We start from the raw sequence: 18,616 nt of genomic DNA on the forward strand, positions 1-18,616 counted from the left end.
AATTTGGACTTGCAACTACTTAGGCCATTATGGATCAGAAGATGAGGCTGAAATGTACTACTCAATTGATAGAATGATTTATTCCTCCACAGGTCATTGGGATAGGCTATAGTTGTCATCAGATACCTGTGTTATTTTACCTTTCCTGTTACCATGGAGATCAAGAACCAAATTAAAACACATTTGCCAGGGTGATAATAATGTAGTCAGAATTTAAAGAAAAACTTGATTTTCAGTTGTGTGTAATTTTGCTCATTTGCTCTGATGGTCTGCTGATTTCTACATGCTTTAGTTTATCAATAATAAAGCTTCTTGAGCCATTAACTCACATGAGTCTTGACATTCTGTGAGCCCAGATACAACACATCGTCCAGCAGTCTGCTTGGGTTGGCCACTGGATTGAAGAAGAGAGCGAAGTCTGGGATAATTCCCAAATGTCTGGATCTGGTGACAAGGAGCCCATGGTAAGGCGAGCTTGAGGAGAAAAAGCTGGATTAGGAACTGCTGAGTCTGAAATCCCCATGGGCCACGCCGTCCGAGAGGCAGCCAGTAGAAGGCTGGGTGTGAGTGTCTGAGGTTCCAGGTCACATCAGCCAAAGGGGGTGGCTTGGCATGTTCCTCAAGGAAAAAATCCTTGGGAATATAAACATCTAAGGCTGGGACAGAGAAAGAGGGTCAGGAAAAAGACTGAGCAGGTGTCTAATGTCTGATAAAGTGCCTGGCACATAGCCAGCACTCTGCAAATACTGAAGAGATGAATACAGAACTCAGCCATGGGGGTCTAGAGTAGGAAGGATGGGCAAACAGGCTCAGCCCGTTCTTTCTCATAACTAATCATAAATGTGCCCAGACCCAGAGGTTCATGTAACATGTCAACCGCTCTTCTCAGATCTCCTCTGGTCAGTGCTGTGTCCACATCACATGCCCTTGGTCTCCCTCACACTTGCCTCTTCTCCATTTCTCTGGGGTCCTGGCTCCGTTCGCCCCGAGGATCTATTCCCACTTGCCTGTGTCATCACACCCTTTGGGGTGGAGCAGTATACATCACCTCTCACAGCATAATTGTTCATTAGTGTCCTAAACGACCCTCTTCCTGCAGTGGGGTTGGCATGAATGAGATAAAGGAGATTTAGAGGATGGAGAACCCAGTGAGACTAGGTGGAATTAAGAGAATGAAGGGGAAGGCAACCCCATCTGCTACAAATAAAATGAGCAGTCTGAGGAGTAAGAGGAGAATCCAGAGAAAATGGTTCACTAAATCAGAAGACCAGCTGGTTTAAAAAACAGCTGTTAGGGTTTTCCCTGATGGTACAGTGGTTAAGACTCCACGCTCAGGGAACTAGATCCCACATGCATGCTGCAACTAAGGAGCCTGCCCGGCACAAATAAATATTTTTAAAAATAAAGATTAGGGGCTTCCTAGGTGGCGCCGTGGTTAAGAATCCGCCTGCCAATGCAGAGGACACGGGTTTGATCCCTGCTCCAGGAAGATCCCACATGCCGTGGAGCAACTAAGCCCATGCGCCAAAAAAAAAAAAAAAAAAGATTAAAAAAATTTAAGAAATAAAAAATAGTTGCTAGTCAACTGTACCAAATGCCACATGGATGACAAGAAAAGGACAAAAAGTAAGCCGTGGATTTGGTAATCAGTAGCTCCGTGATACCTTTAGCACCCAAACTTCCCATTGGCAGAGAGAGTGAAATCTAGGCTGCCTGCGCTGGTAGGGAGGTGAGGGAGGGCTACATGCCCCAGCCTTTCTCATCTGGGACAGGGCATCGCTGTGCACCTTAGTGCATCACAGCCCCAGCAGTCCCCCATGATTCTGCTCTTTCCCTCGGCGCACAATCCAGTCCTGCCTCCAAAATAAGCCCCAAGTCTGACCACTTCTCACTCCGCCCAAGAAGCCACCCTTGTGTGGCCATCTGTCCGGGTGATGGAAACTGTTTCCCCCTTGGGTCCCCTCCCACCTGACTGTCCTATAATCGGTCCTTCACCGCAGCCATAGTGGTCTGTTAAAGCAGTCAATCAGAGCATAACATTGCCCTTTGTAAATCCTCCACAGTCATCCCGTTATTAAAAATAATTGTTCATGTCTGACCCCGCGGTACTACGTGAACCACACTTTCTGCCTCATAGCATCCTACTTGCCGTTCCTCTCTCTCAGCCCCCCGCCACGTGCGCCTCTTTTCAGTTCCTCAAACAGGGCAGGGTTTGTTCCTAGGCTTGCGTTCGCTGTTCCCTCTTTCAGGCAGAGCCAGCTCCACGCACAGGTGTCCTGCACCCCATGCTCCCCACGGCCCCGGACTGGTTTAATGCTCCGCTGCTGGTGTCTTGAAAATCTTCATTTTTGAACGGAGGGGCCTCACCTTTCCATTCTGCACTGGGCCCTGCTCTCAGCGATCGTGTTACATAGATGTCCCCTCCTCAGAGAGGCCTCCCTTGGCTGCCCAGCCTAAAGAGGAAGCAATAGAGGAACCGTGCTGGGTGTCATGGAAATTCTAGAATGCATTTGATATTTATATACATCCTGATCAGTAATTAAATGTATATGGTGCTGGTCTGTACAGATAAATTCTGATTTCATAATGAAGTTAAATGGGTTATGGTTTCATATTATATTCAAGGTTGATCTTTTTCATGAAAGATTTTGGTCTGGATTCAATGCCTACTTTTGCTGCCTATGTTATATGAGCCTAAAATAATCATTTTAGTTTAGTCTGCATTTTTAAAAGAGGTTGTTGCTCTACTTTCAATTACACCATGCTTTAAGGTGCAATAAATCATTTTCATTTGTATTAACTAATGTGACCTGTTCAGCAACTCTTATACAAGAGAGAAGCTAACTGTAACGTGTTATTTTACAGATTGACTCAAACCACATTGAAGCTTGATAACAATAAATGAATAATAATCACAGAAATTTAGAGTTGAGAGTAACAGTTGAGATTATTTCTTCCAATAATTTCTCATTTTTAGATGAGGACACAGAGAAGTCCAGAGTACACAGTGTGGCGAGGATTTTGATGGAAACTGATTCTTAAATCAGTGCACTTCATACTTCACATTGGTCCTCTCTGTTTGAGAGCTGGCCAACATTTGCCCAAAAAGAGTAGTTACACTCTACTTCTAAATTTTTCCTTTTTGATGTGAATTATATCTTTAAATTTATTAAATAAATATCTGAATAAATGAAGATAAAGAGAAAGAAGGGAGGGAGGGAAGGAAGGAAGGAAGGAAATAGATCTAGTGATATTAATTACTATTATTGTTACTGAACCAAGTTCATTTTGCCTGACCCTCAGTGAGCCAGAACATTGAGTCGCCAAGGTTTGCAGCAGAGACAGTTTATTCACAAGGCAGCCAAGTAAGAAGACTGGAGAGCAAGTCTCAGACCCTCCTCCCCAGAGGCAAAGGGCTCAAGGTATTTGGGGCATAAAGAATAAGGAAGAAGGGAGGTCTGCGGGATGGGGCTGTGAGGAGCATGAGGAAAGGTGCTTGGGAAGAGGTGTAGTAATCATTGTTCTGCCGAGGCCTCTGAACATTCAAGTTCAAAAATGAAGGCACTTAGCATGATCTGAGGGTGGAGTTTTCAGCCCTCTGACATCAAAAGGACACTCCCGCATGCCCAGCTGAAGCATCAGTGGTCCTATTCAGTCTCAACTGCCTCAGCTCAAACTAGACACAGCTGACTCCAAGTCCCTGGAAAATAACTTGGGCAAACATCTTACTGCTTAGGCAACGTGCTGCTTGGAGGACAAGCACATCTTAAAATGACCTTGATTAGTGAAGGCAGGTGAAATGGATTTGACTAATGATTACCCACAGTTTCATTACATTCTACATAAGTCATGTATTTGGATCTTTACACTTGTCTTTTATTTTACTTCTCTTATGCATTCCCTCCTTGATTTTATGGGTGTGGGGGGAGAGGGGAGGCGGAGGGACTTCTCACCAGAGTAACACTCCCTCCCTAGCGGGAGTAGGTTATTTGACTCAGCGGAGAATTCAAGTTCTGGGGAAAGCATTAAGGTTTTGCTCTCTTTCTTTCCCTTTCCAGACTTACTGGTGCAAGACAGCAAATCCCAACTCATCCACAGGACACACTCAGGGTTGCTGGGTTGCACAGCTCCAGGGACCACTGACGTTGTATCCTGGAGTTGGGCTCCACAGAGGAAACAGCACAAATGGCACAGGCTTCCCGGCCTGCTCTCTGCCTAGTAGGTACCCAAAGGGAAGCCCAGAGGTTGTCTGACTATGCTAGTGGCGGGGTGGGCCAATCTAATAAGGGGTGACATAGTAGCAAGTCCATTATGGGCACACATCTAAGATGCTCTGTCCAAGCCTGAATTTACCAACAATAAACCTGACATTTTGAAGTCCATCTGTCTGACTTCTCTGTTTCTCAGTTAATACTGTGTGCATCTTCTTGTTGTCCTTCTTTTAATTGATGACCTTGCTTCTAGGTCTCCTTGGTTACCAACTGACTAGCTATAATATTTTACGACCCACTTAAATCTTTTTTTTTAAGCTCTTTATTGGAATATAATTGCCTTACACTGTTGTGCCAGTTTTTGCTGTACAACAAAGTGAATCAGCTGTATTTATACATATATCCCCCCACTTACATCTTGAACATAATGATGTCATAATTATGAAAGTAACCAGATTTACACAAAGTGTTGCCTAATCTTAAGGACAAAATGGCAGCTGTGAAAACAGATGAAATAATTAGAGGAAGAAAGTTTTTGGGAGCTTTGGGATATTTTAAAAGTAATTAGTACTAGTTAGCAATAAAGTTCTCTTCTCGGAAATTACACTTAAAGGGGGAATATGAAATACAGAAAAAATCTGCCACTAGAGAATGAGCCACAGTCTTCCTAAACATTGGTTCCACTTTCAACAAAATGTGGGTTTGTTGTAAAAGAGCATGTAGATGCCAGCCAGGACTTCAAACGGGTCCAAACTCAGACAACAGCAAATTAACAAGAAAGGTTCTCAGGGTCAGAGTTTGCACTGATGCTGCACAATATCCTATGATTGACTCTCCCAGAATTGTGCTCTCCTCTTCCTGAGAAAAATACCCAAAGTGCTGCTTCTTCCTTTGGCCAACAAATCACCTCTCAGTATAGGTCACATCTGTTTGTAGGTGTGGATTGTAGCCGCTCAACAATGACGTGAGTCTTCTTAAAATAATAATAGTTCAAGTTTTGCTTTGAGCTGATCTGTTTTCCAACAGAGCTAGGAGGTTTTCAACTAAAACAGAGAATTAGCAGGTAATCAAGACAGCTGAAATGAGGTGCGGGCAGGACTTCAGGTGTGTCTTGTAATTGTCCATCCCCCGTGCCCAAGCAGAGCAGAGATAAACTCCACGCTGCAGGTTGCTCAGAGACAAGAATCAACTTCTAAGGGCCCCAAAAGCCAGGTAAACCAGTTCAGAACAGTGTGACCTGCTTAAAAAGTACTGAGCATATAATTAGTATTGATTGGCTAACCCCTCAAAATTTGCAAAGGGGGCCCAAGACAATCTTGAGATTTCATTAGCCAGAGAGACCTAGACTGCAATTGGCTATGGTGACTCTCTAAATTGTTTTTAAGTGAATCATTCACTGAATTTTCAGTTCAGCTAATCAATTATCAAATTGTAATGAAATATTCATCTATTACATTATTTATATGCTAGATGTTATTACTTTAGTTAAAATGAGTTTGCATATATTTTTTAAATGCCAAACAACTATGTAAATAATCTTCAAAATGTTTTTTAAATTAATTTTTATTGGAGTATAGTTGATTTACAATGTTGTGTTAATTTCTGCTATACAGCAAAGTGAATCAGTTACACATATACATATATTCACTTTTTTAGATTCTATTATAGGTCATTACAGAGTATTGAGTAGAGTTCCCTGTGCTATATAGTAGGTTCTTATTATCTCAAAATGTTTTTCTTAAGCATTTACTTACTCTGTTTCATATTGGGTTTTTTTAAATAATATTTATTTATTTATTTATTTATTTATTTATTTATTTATTGGCTGTGTTGGGTCTTCGTTGCTCTGTGAGGGCTTTTCTCTAATTGCAGAGAGTGGGGGCTCCTCTTCATTGCGGTGCGCAGTCTTCTTATTTCGGTGGCTTCTCTTGCTGCGGAGCATGGGCTCTAGGCATGCAGGCTTCAGTAGTTGTGGCACACAGGCTCAATAGTTGTGGCTCACGGGCTCTAGAGCGCAGGCTCAGTAGTTGTGGCACGTGGGCTCAGTAGTTGTGGGCACAGGCTTAGTTTCTCCGAGGCATATGGGATCTTCCCAGACCAGGGCTTGAACCCATGTCCCCTGCATTGGTAGGCAGATTCTTAACCACTGTGCCACTAGGGAAGCCCTCATATTGTTGTTTATATTTCCAATCAAAGAAATTTGTTTGGCCTATAAAAGAATATACATAGACTAAATTTCAAGTTAAAAAATATTTTTTAAGGCTTTAATGAGTCCTATCAAAACATATTTGTGTGTGCTTGCTTTGGCAGCACATATACTAAAATTGGAACAGTACAGAGAAGATTAGCATGGCCCCTGCACAAGGATGACATGTAAATTCATGAAGCATTCCATATTTAAAAAACAAAACAAAACACATATTTGTGTAAAATAAAGTAACTCAAGGTCATTGTTCCTGATAGTGTAGACAGCTCGCCCTCTAGTGTTTCTTTCTAAACCCTACCGCTTTTTAAACCATACTCTTAATCTCAAAATGTTAGGTTAATAGGATTAAGAACTGTGTCATCAAATTAATAGAACAAGGTGAAATCCCTGACACAGATGAAAATTAAATCAGAGAAAAGTGAAGTTCCTTCCAGAAGCTGGTGACAACCTCACTGGGGAGCGCTTGCAAAGTTAGTGGTAAATATATTAAAATTTCATTTGGTAAATAGCGTCTTACTAGAAAGAGAAGAATTAGTTCAAATGATAATTGTAGATGTAAAATGTGATAGCTTTGTAACTGCTAGTATTTTAAAAAGACATTCCAAATGTTGATTAGGTAATGGAGGAGTTTTTTGTCCTCCTAAAATAACAAATATACATAAAGCAGATAAATATTCCCTTTGGGAGAAGTTAAGATAATCTGTTATTTTATAGATATAACTCTATAAAAGCATTCATTTTTATTTAGGATGTTTACAACTAATGTATATAAAATTAAATTTAAAAGAAACTTCATTATCTGAGAAGAAAAATTTGTGCATGATTCGTATATTTTGATGGGTTTTATAAGATGTATAAGAAAAATCTGAGGGGTTTTTGTCTTCATAAAAAATAAGTAGTAAACCATCTAGGTTAAAACTTACTTGTGGACTCTGAATTTTGGGGAAAAAACAATCCCTCTGACATATCTTAACTAATTCTGTGTTTGGGGATGTTTACTGTTGACAAGGAAATAAAACAAAATTTGGAATCTATGGGGTGTGATCCATGCTATTGGTTGCTTTACATTTCAAATGTTTCAGATGATGACCCTATTTAACTGTCATGAAGACTGTAAACAAAATAGGGACTTGGGTTGTCCTTTTTAAAAATTTATTTAGATTTCAGGTTTCCTTTTGTCTTGGCCATATCAGCATACATTGTCTAGAGTCATAAAGAAAAATTGACAGAAAAATGCTTCAGATCACCATGTGTTTTCAATTGATGCCGACAGACACTAACTTAACCGAAGGCATTTGATGCAGGTTTATTTTTCCTTTGCACTCGCAGCGGAAACATGAAGCTGCCACTCTTGGTGTTTATTGTGTATCTGCTGTGTTTGAAAGATTGTCACTGTGCACCTACTTGGAAGGACAAAACTGCTATCCATGAAGACCTGAAGGGTAATGTTTGGTTTCTTTATCTGCGCTGTGTCCCGTTTGCCTGTTTGCATGTCCTGCTGGCATTTATGGTGATTTACAGTTGAGAGATAACCATATTCAGGACGCCCTCTAGTTTCACGGTGAGACGTTCTCCAGGCACTTAAGCCAAGTAGACAAGACGCCAAACATCTGGATAAAAACAGAAAATTCCAACTGCGTCTCTGAGAACCATTCACATATCCAGATGGCTGCCATCACAGAGATAAAACTTGCCAACGTTCTGGGCTGCATTGCTTGGTCTCATCCAGATGTTTGGTGTCCTGTGAGCACAGTTTTAATGAACAGTGAAATTCTTTTCTAGCATTTGAAAAATTTAAACAATTAAAGCAATCCATGCAGTTAGTCTTGAGATAGTGAAAGAATGGGTTATAATGACATTGAATCTGATTAGTCTGTGCTCATTAACTTGTGGCCTTTGCTTGGTGAGATATGCTTTGAGTACTTAACAGTTAGAAAAATAAATTAGTCTGGATGTTCCTTTTTGGGATCTGTAATTAAATTTGGGGGCCAGATTAAGCTCCTTTGGCAGCCACATTGGCCATTGTGAAGAGAGAATGACAAACAACGAATGTAATACTCACTAAGGGCTTATTAAAGGGGTGTAAGAGATGTCCAGTAAGTTATTATAGAATCTTGCATTATATGAGATACTTTCTAAGTTTGATGCCCCCTGGGAAGGTAACTGAAGCTGAAAGAAAAGGAAATTGTTCACTGTTTGAGGTTCCCAGTTGGGCATTTAATATAAATTGTCTGTGAAGAAAATTCAATGTTTTCTCCTAATATAAACACACTTGAGTTTTAAGGGAAAGAGAAAAAATTGGATAAATGAAAACAGACCCTAAGGAAAATGATAAGACTGGGATTAAATGAACTCTGACTTGGTTAGAAGTTCAGAGGTGAAGAACAGAAGGTCTCCCTGCTACCCCATCCCCTGCTTGGTGGTAGCCTCGTCCATTTGGCAGCTGACAGCCCAATCATTGTGATCTACTTTCAGAGTTTGAGGCTGTAAAAAAAACAATTAAGCCTCTATTGGGAGGACATGAAAAATTGGTGAACTCATTGTATTCTGATACATTGTAATCTGATCAGATCTCAGAGGAAAAAACTACATGTAATCTTTTAGGTTTTTCTAAGGCTGGGGAAATCGATGTAGATGAGGAGGTGAAGAAGGCTTTGATTGGCATGAAGCAGATGAAAATGCTGATGGAAAGAAGAGAGGAGGAACATAGCAACCTAATGAGAACCCTGAAGAAATGCAGAGAAGAAAAGCAGGTACAGTCATTGAAAAGCATGCCTGTCCTCAAATATATCTGGACCATAAATAGTGCACGTCTGAGTGCAGTGGAGGAACCACTTATTTACACTAATCACAGCTTTTTCTGGAGAGCAGCCCTCATTGGAGGAAAAGTTTGAAGGAAATTTCAAATTACTTCAAAGAACATATTCCTTGTAGATTAGGCCTTTAAAGGACTCCAACTTGGGAATTTGGGGGATTCGGCGCTGTTTGGGAAGTTCTGCTTTCTTAAAAATGCTTAACTGGTGCCTTTTGAGTTGGGATGTTGAGTCAAAGTGTTCGGGGAATTTTTGGCTAAATCAGTGGCCTCCAAAGTTTTTTCCTTTCCCATCCCTATCCCTGTAACTGTGGTTAGCATTCACTCCTGAATATATGCATTTTAATTTATTTATAAATTAGACACATGAATTGCTACCATTATTATCTTGAGGCACAGAATACACTTAGGGATCATCACTAGCTTGGGTGGATGTAAGTCCATATTTCAAATAATCTTCTAGATATTTTGAAAAATCTTTAGCTTATTGCCACATCTGATTAGGTCACCATATTTTTACTGACCCAAGACCAACAAAGAGCGCACAATGAAAAAGTGGCAGCCCTGCCATTTGCTTCTTATCTATCTGAGCTTAAGTTATTCATATTTTTTAATATGCTGGGGTTTTTTTTCAAGACTCTTTTAAAGCCTCCTGTCCAGTTCGTGAGGGCTAATGTAGTTAAAAGTAGTTAAAAACCGTCATTTACCTGAGTCCTCTCAAATTGCAAGTCATTGTAACTGGCTCCATGGAGGCAAAGAGAGAGGTAACCAGTGCTGATGTTTCTGGAATGTTCAGGGCCCCCCTTCCCCAGGGTCCTCACGCACAGCTGGCCACGTGCAATGGCCTGACACCAGCACCAGTACATGTGAAATAGTATATCAGCCTCATTAATTTAAAAAAATTTTTTTGTTTATTATTTTTGGCTGCATTGGGTCTTTGCTGTATGTGGGCTTTCTCTAGTTATGGAGAGCGGTCATTGCGGTGCACAGGCTTTTCATTGTGGTGGCTTCTCTTGTTGCAGAGCACAGGCTCTAGGTGCACAGGCTTCAGTAGTTGCAGCATGCATGCTCAGTAGTTGTGGCACACGAGCTTAATTGCTCCGCAGCATGTGGGATCTTCCCGGACCAAGGGTTGAGCCCATGTGCCCTGCATTGGCAAAAGGATTCTCAACCACTGTGCCACCAGGGAAGTCCCATCCCAATTTTTTTAACTCAAATACCTTTATTTAGTGGTTGTTGTCCAAATTATGTATCTTATCAATGGAGAATAAACATTATATTCAAATGTCTATGGGCCATATTAAAAATTGTTCATATGTTACAGTATAAAGCTTAATACATTTCTAAATTATAGACATTGTATGGCTCATAGTTTAATAGCATCAACTATTAACATGACCCTCAGAACAATTAAAATTTTTAAAAATTTATTTTCCAACATACCCTTAAATTAAAGAGGATATCAAAACTATAACAAAAATAATTTGGAAGAGATTTCCCTGGTTGTCCAGCAGTAAAGAATCTGCCTTATAGTGCAGGGGACGTGGGTTCCATCTCTGGTTGGGGAGCTAAGATCCCACATGCCACAGTGCAACTAAGCCCATGTGCCACAACTACTGAACTCTTGTGCCTCAACTAGTGAGCCCGTGTGCTGCAAACTACAGAGCCCACACGCACTGGAACCTACACCACAACTAGAGAGAAGCCTGTGTGCCACAACAAAACATCCCACATGCCTCAACGAAGATCCTGCATGCTGCAAATAAGACCCGATGCAGCCAAATAAATAAATAAATAAATAAATAAATATTAGGAAAATATTTTAAATTTTAACATTGAAAGTAAATTACTTTTAAATTTCATTTTCATGAAAACAATTTTAATTGTTGTAAATATACATAACAAAATTTGCCATCTTAACTACTTTTATGTGTACAGTTCAATAGTATAAAGTACACTCACATTATTGGGCAACCAATCTCCAAAATTCTTCCCATTTTGCCAAACCAAAACTCTATACCCATTAAACAACTCCCCATTTCTCCTCCCCAGAGCTGATTTTTAGATTTAAAAAATACAAAATAGAAGTTCTAACATCTCCTCCCTAGACCTAGACCTACACGTAGACCTATAGACCTATAAAGTTGGGGGTCACCAATCTCCAGAGCTGCTGGGATTCACGGTGGCCAGTGGGTGTCCCCGGAGCCCTTGGAGCAGGGCTGCATCACAAGCTGTGACCCCAAAGCTGTAGTCAGCCTGTCACCAGTGGTTGATTCTGCAGCCATCCCTCTCCCTGCACCACAGAGGGTCCCTGGCGAGGAGAGGAGATTGCTTGACCAGCACCTGCAAGCCCTCCTCCCTTTGGCAGCAATCAAAAGACCTTGAGGAAATGAGAACCAACTCCTCATGAGGAAAATGTGGAAGCCCCTCTAGCTCGGTTCTTCCCTGGTGGGCTTGTGAGTCTGGCCCCCGGGAATAACCACACTAGATGTATAAAACACATTGTCACATGCAGTCCTTCCAACATTTGGGTAAACCATCACATTCATTTTACAGCTAAGGAAACTGAGTTTCAAGATGTTAATTAATGTATTAGTCCAACCCTGTCATGACTGACCTGGGAGAAAGTAGGCTGGCACCGTGCCTGTGGGGGACCCAGTGACTTTCTGTTTTTCTCCCTTTCCTGGGCCTCCTGACAAGCCCAGGAGGGAGCATATACTCAGAGAATGCTCAGTGTAGCGGACTTACTTCCCTGATGGTTCAGGGGTTAAGACTTTGCCTTCCAATGCAGGGGGTGTGATCCCTGATCAGGGAGCTAAGATCCCACATGCCTGGAAGCCAAAAAAACAAAACATAAAACAGAAGCAATATTGTAACAAATTCAATGGAGGCTTTAAAAATGGTCCACACACACACACACACACACACACACACACACAAAAGAATGTTCCTTGTGGGTCAGGTAAGCAAGCATTAGTTCCATTTCTGACCCTGAAGAATCCCAGGAGCTAGAGAATTCTTATTGTTTCTTAAGACCTACTTATTTTACTTAAAGAAAAAAAACCATTGAACTATACTCCTAAGTTTTGGGCACTCATTTAAAAATTCATTTAAGAAAGGAAAAACCTGTTTAACCCTGAGTCTCCCTCCCTAAAGTGATTTTAAACTGAAAATAAAGGACACTCTACACAAATTACAAATTGGCACATATGGGATGGGCACCCCCACGTGTCCCAGCACAGAACACCTCCCATCCTCAGGCGATTCAGAGTAATGTCAATGCCCCTCCTCAGCTTCTCCTTATTTATATTTTTGGGAGAATTTGAAGCTTGCTCTTACTAAAGCGCAAAACCCTGAAACAGTCCACTCCCAGCCAGGTTGTTGTGGGACTTTGATAAACTGAACTGCAGGAAGAGAGTTCTAAGTGTGGAATCTATCACTGGGTGGGACATTTAGGAGGAAACAGAAGACATGGTCAGGGCATTCCTAAACCGGAGACCTACTTCCTCCATGGCAACATTTCACTACCAAAACTTGGGCCATGTGGTTTGGTCTTTGGTTTTTTGTTATGCTCTTGAAGGTGAGGGAAAGGAAATCAGATGATTATGGGCTAGGTGCCTTCCTTACTCATCTCAATACAAAAACTTAAGAAGTAGATCCTATAGTTATTCCTATTTGCTACAAAGGAGACAAGGGGCTCAGAGATGTTAAGTAATTTGCCTAAGGGTCCACAGTGAGTGTAGTTTGTAATGGGAGATATTGGGATTTTGGTTTGAGCAGAATGTTTAAAACAGACTGAGAGAATCTGGGCAGTACTGTTGCCTGCCCTGGGGAGGCAACCTTTCTTGAGAAGTTGTAGGATTCCAAAATTGTTGTGCAAAGCCCAAAGAGACAAGTTAAACCTGTCTGGATCACAAGGTGCATTTGGCAGGCTGGGGCCCTGCCAGTTTTCTTATGTGGCACATAGCAAATGTCCGTAGCTTGGCCCTAGGATTCTGCCATAAGCCTAAAAATCCGAGCCCAGCAGAGGAGATGTGGGAGATTGTCAGTTCCCAGGTGTTTCTTTGGGCTTAATATGCCAGGAAAGGGTGGTTTCTTTTTCTTTTCCAGTAGGTAAAAGTGCACACTAAATTGGTTTTAGAAACTGTGCTCCCTCATGTTTGTTTCACTTAAGGGACTCGCCATCAGCTAGGAGGCTTTCTCCTTACAGACAGATCCATTATATCCCCTAAATCCCCTGAACTACTTCTCGGGCCTGGAAGGAGCCAGCCTCACTTGTGGGGAGGTCCAGCGTCTTGGGGAGGGGGAAGGAGCGGGGTGGCCTGGGGCGAGCTCTGGGAGAAGGGTTGACGTTCTCAGGGACTGGTGTCACTTCTGCTGGGCGGGACCTGGCCGGGTACCGCAGGCGCCACAAGGGGGAGTGCTCAGAATACCGACGAGACGCACGAAGCTGCTCAGAACACAGCATCTCTGCCATTAGAATGCAACTCACTGTAAGAATTGTGATATACAATACGCAAGAATTTGATATGCAAGCTTTGATGTGATATACAAGAATTGTGCTTCCTTGCAGTGTTTGAGAACATACAAAAATTAAAGGCAGCATAAATGAAGGAAATAAATGCGTCAACTTTATAAGCCTTAAAAACCCATCTTCCACATCCTCCAAGGACTAGAAGTGAAGACAGACAAGTAAACAGATCAATTACAGTCATTCCACAGAGCAGGGGCTGTGTCTCCACTGCTGGTTCACCCACAGGCAGCAAATGTCCGTCCCATAGTAAGCACTCAATAAATAGCTGTTGAATGTATGAATGAACAGGTGGCTAAGAACTGCCCAGTCTTCAGCAGGGATCAAACAGTGCTCTTCATTTAACAGAAAGCTTTGGGGGTAGATCTGTCATCTGCTAAAGGCTTGAAGAAGGAGTGAGGTTTAGTATAGAATATGTACATTTTGTAAAGAGTGAAATCAACTAAGGTACAACACATAAGAGTCATGAAATCGAAATAGGGTGTGTGTTTCTACTTTTTAATTAGGAGGCACTGAAACTTATGAATGAAGTTCAAGAACATCTAGAAGAGGAAGAAAGGCTATGCCAGGTGTCTTTGACAGATTCCTGGGATGAATGCAAATCTTGCCTGGAAAGTAACTGCATGAAATTTTATACAACATGCCCAAACAGTTGGTCCTCTATGAAAAATACGGTAAGGGAAAAAGCTCAAGATTTCTAAGTTCTTAAAGTACTGGCTTCAGCTTACTTTTTAAAATTAATTTATGTTAATATTTAGAATAGAGATTGCTGATCTGATATTGGCCTTTTGCAACCTAGAATCTAGCCTGAGAGCTATGTATGAATCACCTGTGGATATATGTTAGAACAGCCATCTGGTATTTGACCCTCCCTTTCACGGCAGTGTATGTATCTCTCAGAAACACCCTGATCCTTTATGCCTTGTTTTTGTTGTTTATGAACATGTTCCCACTAGATTGTAAGCTCTTTGAGGGCAGGAACCATATCTTATCTGCCTTCATTTAAGCATTGTAGGTATTCAATAAATGTTTGCTGCCTTGCATTCTGAATAATAGTATTATAGTCTCTGATTTTGACCTGCTCTAATGTTTTCCCTGGAGGCCAGACTTTGAGGGCATCCTCTGCCTCCTGGATCTCTCCGTCAGAGGGCTTGCCCTCTTGTGGTAGCACTCGTGGCCACACACATGCCTACATTCATGTCCCCATCACCCCCATGCATGTCCTGTAGGACTGGCGTGCTTTCTTTTTTGTCCCCTTTGGCTCTCTGCTGGGCAGAGGGAATCACAGAGGGTGGTGACCTGAATAGGATGAGCTCTGACCCATAAAAGCCTCCTATTCTATTGGCCTGAATTTTCCTTTCCCGTCAAGAAGTGGGCTGAGTATGAAATGCAGTGAAATTCTCCTCTCCATATCAGGGCATGCACTAATTAGAGTCTGTGCCTGGCTCAGCAGTGCCATCCCCGATTACAGAAGGAACAACCCCTAGGATAATTCATGTGCCAAGTTAATTTGCCCCCACTGTTAATTGCATCTGCTCTATTTTTATAGCCACTCTCTAATACACTAGAGTATGCTGGAATGAACACTGGCTGGAAGTCAGGAGCTTTGGGGACCATTCCTATCTGTGCCTGTTGTGTGACCTTATGACAATTTCTTGGGCATTTAAAGTTTCATTTTTGTGGCTGGGTTCAGGTTAACAGAAACTGGTGGAGAGAGAGGCAGATGATCCATCCAGATTACTTTTTGAGAAAGGCATGGGTCCTCTAAGAATCCCTGGGGAATTCTTTGAATGGCCCTGGGAGGGGGGCGGTGCTCCAGCAGTGATGTTGGATGGTTGCTACGTTCCAAAACATACAATATGGTCATATCACTATCAAACAAGGGCAACTGTGTTCTAGCATGAACTTACATGTCACATAGATGAAGTAGAGCATGGTGTGACTGATGGAAGATCTCCCCCTGAATAGGAAATTCTATAATTAGAGCTTCATTCCTTTGACTACAGCCAAGCAGGACTTTGATCACTGGTAGTATGTAACATCCCTAAGTAACCTATTTAGCTGTATTAAGCATCTATAGTTCAGTGTGAACTTGTTGGTCTTTTCTTTTCCATGAACAAATTTATGAGATGAGAAAGAAGAGAGCATAAACACATGAATGACATGCCACTGAAGGAAAAAACAAAACAAAAAACTGAGGCACTAAGGCAGAGGTGAAAGATAAGAGCCTTCTTCACAGTTTTCAGGCTACACAATCTAAAACCATGCATGCCAACCACCACCAGAACATCAGGACTGTGGCTTGTCAATAAGCTTGAAAACTTGGCCTTCTCAGGCCTTTGGTAGGCAAAAACAGAAACCAGGAGGAATTTCAGACCCTATTTCCATAGTCAAAGTCAAAGCCAGGTACATGAATGTTAATAAGTAATCTTAAAGTGGATCACCTTTTCCTAGTTTACCCAGAACTGTTCTTGACTTGGAATGACTACTGTAAGTTGACATTAAAATTTACAATAAAAAAAAGTTCAAAAAGAAAATTAATTTATTTCATTTCTGTCCCCTACGCCACCCCACAGATTGAACATTTTTTCAGGAAGATATATCAGTTTCTGTTTCCTTTCCGTGAAGATAATGAAAAAGACCTCCCTGTTGGTGAGAGGTTTGTTGAGGAAGATGCACAACTGACCCAGATAGAGAATGTGTTCAGCCAACTGACCGTGGACGTGGGATTTCTCTATAATAGGAGTTTTAACGTCTTCAAACAGATGCAGCAAGGATTTGACCAGGCTTTTCAATCATATTTCATGTCAGATACAGACTTCATGGAGCCTTACTTTTTTCCAGATTTTTCCAAAGAGCCAGCAAAAAAAGCACATCCTATGCAAAGTTGGGACATTCCCAGCTTCTTCCAGCTGTTTTGTAATTTCAGTCTCTCTGTTTATCAAAGTGTCAGTGCAACAGTTACTGAGATGCTGAAGGCGATGGAGGACTTACCAAAACAAGACAAAGGCAAGTATTAAAAGATTAGTTTTATTTAGATATCTATACTAAAGTCAAGTTTTGTTTAACTTTGGAAATGGTAGCCATTTCTAAGTCGTCGTAGAATGTTTCTGAGAGTGATGGTTTATGGATAATCAAAGTCTCACAGCCTCTTAGAAGAAGCTTTGAGGTCTGCTAAACATCAGCCTTCCCCCATCATTGTCAAGAGCTCTGTGGCACTGTTCTCTCTTTTTAAAGCAAATTTTCAAAGCTGAGAAAGAAAATGCTGGTAAGGTGAGAACTTGAAAATATGGTTGTCTCTTTTATTAAAACTCAGGAAGATGTTTGGCTCTATCTACTTGAACATCATGGGGTTTCTTTAAAATCAATCCAGGCTCCTCAACTCCCAGTTTGGGAAGAAGTCTTAGTGACACATAAAACCAGGTCACATTTAGTGCCCTCCACAACCTCCTCTACATCACTATTGTAATTCCTTAGATCACATCATTTATGCTCAAAACCAGAGAAAATACTCATAGACAAATCCAAGACTATAGAAATTTCTGTAAATGATAAGGATTGCCTTTTACCAATACCACTCATGCCCTCTGATGTTCCATGTTGGAAAAGCAATACTGCTTTATGTTTTAAGGCAGAAGGAGGTTCCTTCTTTGGGCTTCTATGGAGTGGCTGGGACCCAACATCTCAGAAATGAGAGTTGCCATGTGGGCCATGGGTAGAACTTTTGTTTCCTTGGACTTATCTCTGTGGACCACTAGGCCAAGGACAAGGCTGCTCTTCTCTAATGAAAAATGAAGTAGTCTCCTTCTAGAAATCCTGCCATTTGTGGTGACATGGATGAACCTGGAGGACATTATGCTAAGTGAAATAAGCCAGACACAGGAGGGCAAATATATCCCACTCACGTGAGGAATCTAAAACTAGTCAAATTCATAGGATAGAGAGGATTGGTAGTTGCCAGGGGCTGAAGGAAGGGGGATGTGGGTCAGAGGTACAAAGTTGCATTTATACAAACTGAGTAAGTCCTAGAGATCAAGTGTACAGCATGTGCCCATAGTTCATAGTACTGTACCCTATATTTAATTTTGCTCAAACAGTACATCTTATGTTAAGAATTCCAGTCGCTAATAACAACAGCAATAATAATAAATAAGACAGCAGGAGGAAACTTTGGGAGGTGATGGATAGTTTTGTGGTGTAGACTGTGGTGATGGTTTCATGGGTATATACTATGTCCAAACATAGCAGCAAGTTGTAGATATTAATTACATACAGTTTTTCGTATGTAGGGAATAAATGGGCTTCTTCTAGCTATTTTTCAATTATATCAGCTGTAGCTGGCAACATCTTAATCAAATCCTCAAAATTGCCAGGACATTGCATAACTGGCCTCCATGCAGGAGCAGCAGTACCTCAGAGACTGGCCAGGAAACACTGTATTACATCCTTCCCACCCCATTGTTCTGCAAGGAGAAAACGGCCACCATTACCGGAATTGCTGTTAGGTTCTATTTTGGGGTCTGCTGGACTTTTCTTGTAAGTTGGGTGTTTTTCTGGTATTCCATTCTGAGGTTTCAAATTCACCAAATATTAGGAAAAGCATCAGGGCAGTAGACTAAATAGATCAATGCTGGTAGGATATTGAGTAATTTTTGCTTGACCTTTTACATAGATATCAGTTATCTTGAAATAATATTCAGAATGTGTTCTTTAAAACAAAATGATGCCCTCCCCGCTCCATTGCTACCTTCAAATGGGCATAGGAGTTCATGACTCACACACAATTGCAATCTAACAATTTCCCAACCACTGCAACTCCCTGGTGTAGCCAGTTCAGTTTGGTCAGCTCTTCCTTT

The 18,616-nt window shown here is 41.4% G+C and overlaps 1 protein-coding gene and 1 non-coding gene across 2 annotated transcripts in view; both read left to right on the top strand.

Annotated features, from left to right (window-relative positions):
- The first annotated feature begins 435 nt into the window (after positions 1-435).
- The window catches only part of CLUL1 (clusterin like 1), a 33,452-nt gene continuing 15,271 nt past the window's right edge, over positions 436-18,616 (top strand). The window contains exons 1-5 of the mRNA XM_057700448.1: positions 436-464; positions 7,747-7,859; positions 9,022-9,170; positions 14,267-14,434; positions 16,337-16,769. Of these exons, the coding sequence (XP_057556431.1) occupies positions 7,754-7,859; positions 9,022-9,170; positions 14,267-14,434; positions 16,337-16,769 (856 nt within the window). The 5' untranslated portion in view covers positions 436-464; positions 7,747-7,753. The remainder of the gene's footprint in view (positions 465-7,746; positions 7,860-9,021; positions 9,171-14,266; positions 14,435-16,336; positions 16,770-18,616) is intronic.
- Positions 6,506-6,612, top strand: LOC130832188 (U6 spliceosomal RNA). Its single transcript, XR_009048260.1, has one exon. It is a non-coding gene; the product is annotated as a U6 spliceosomal RNA (small nuclear RNA).

The sequence above is a fragment of the Hippopotamus amphibius genome, chromosome 11 (assembly GCF_030028045.1).
Source record: "Hippopotamus amphibius kiboko isolate mHipAmp2 chromosome 11, mHipAmp2.hap2, whole genome shotgun sequence".
Classification (NCBI taxonomy): domain Eukaryota; kingdom Metazoa; phylum Chordata; class Mammalia; order Artiodactyla; family Hippopotamidae; genus Hippopotamus; species Hippopotamus amphibius.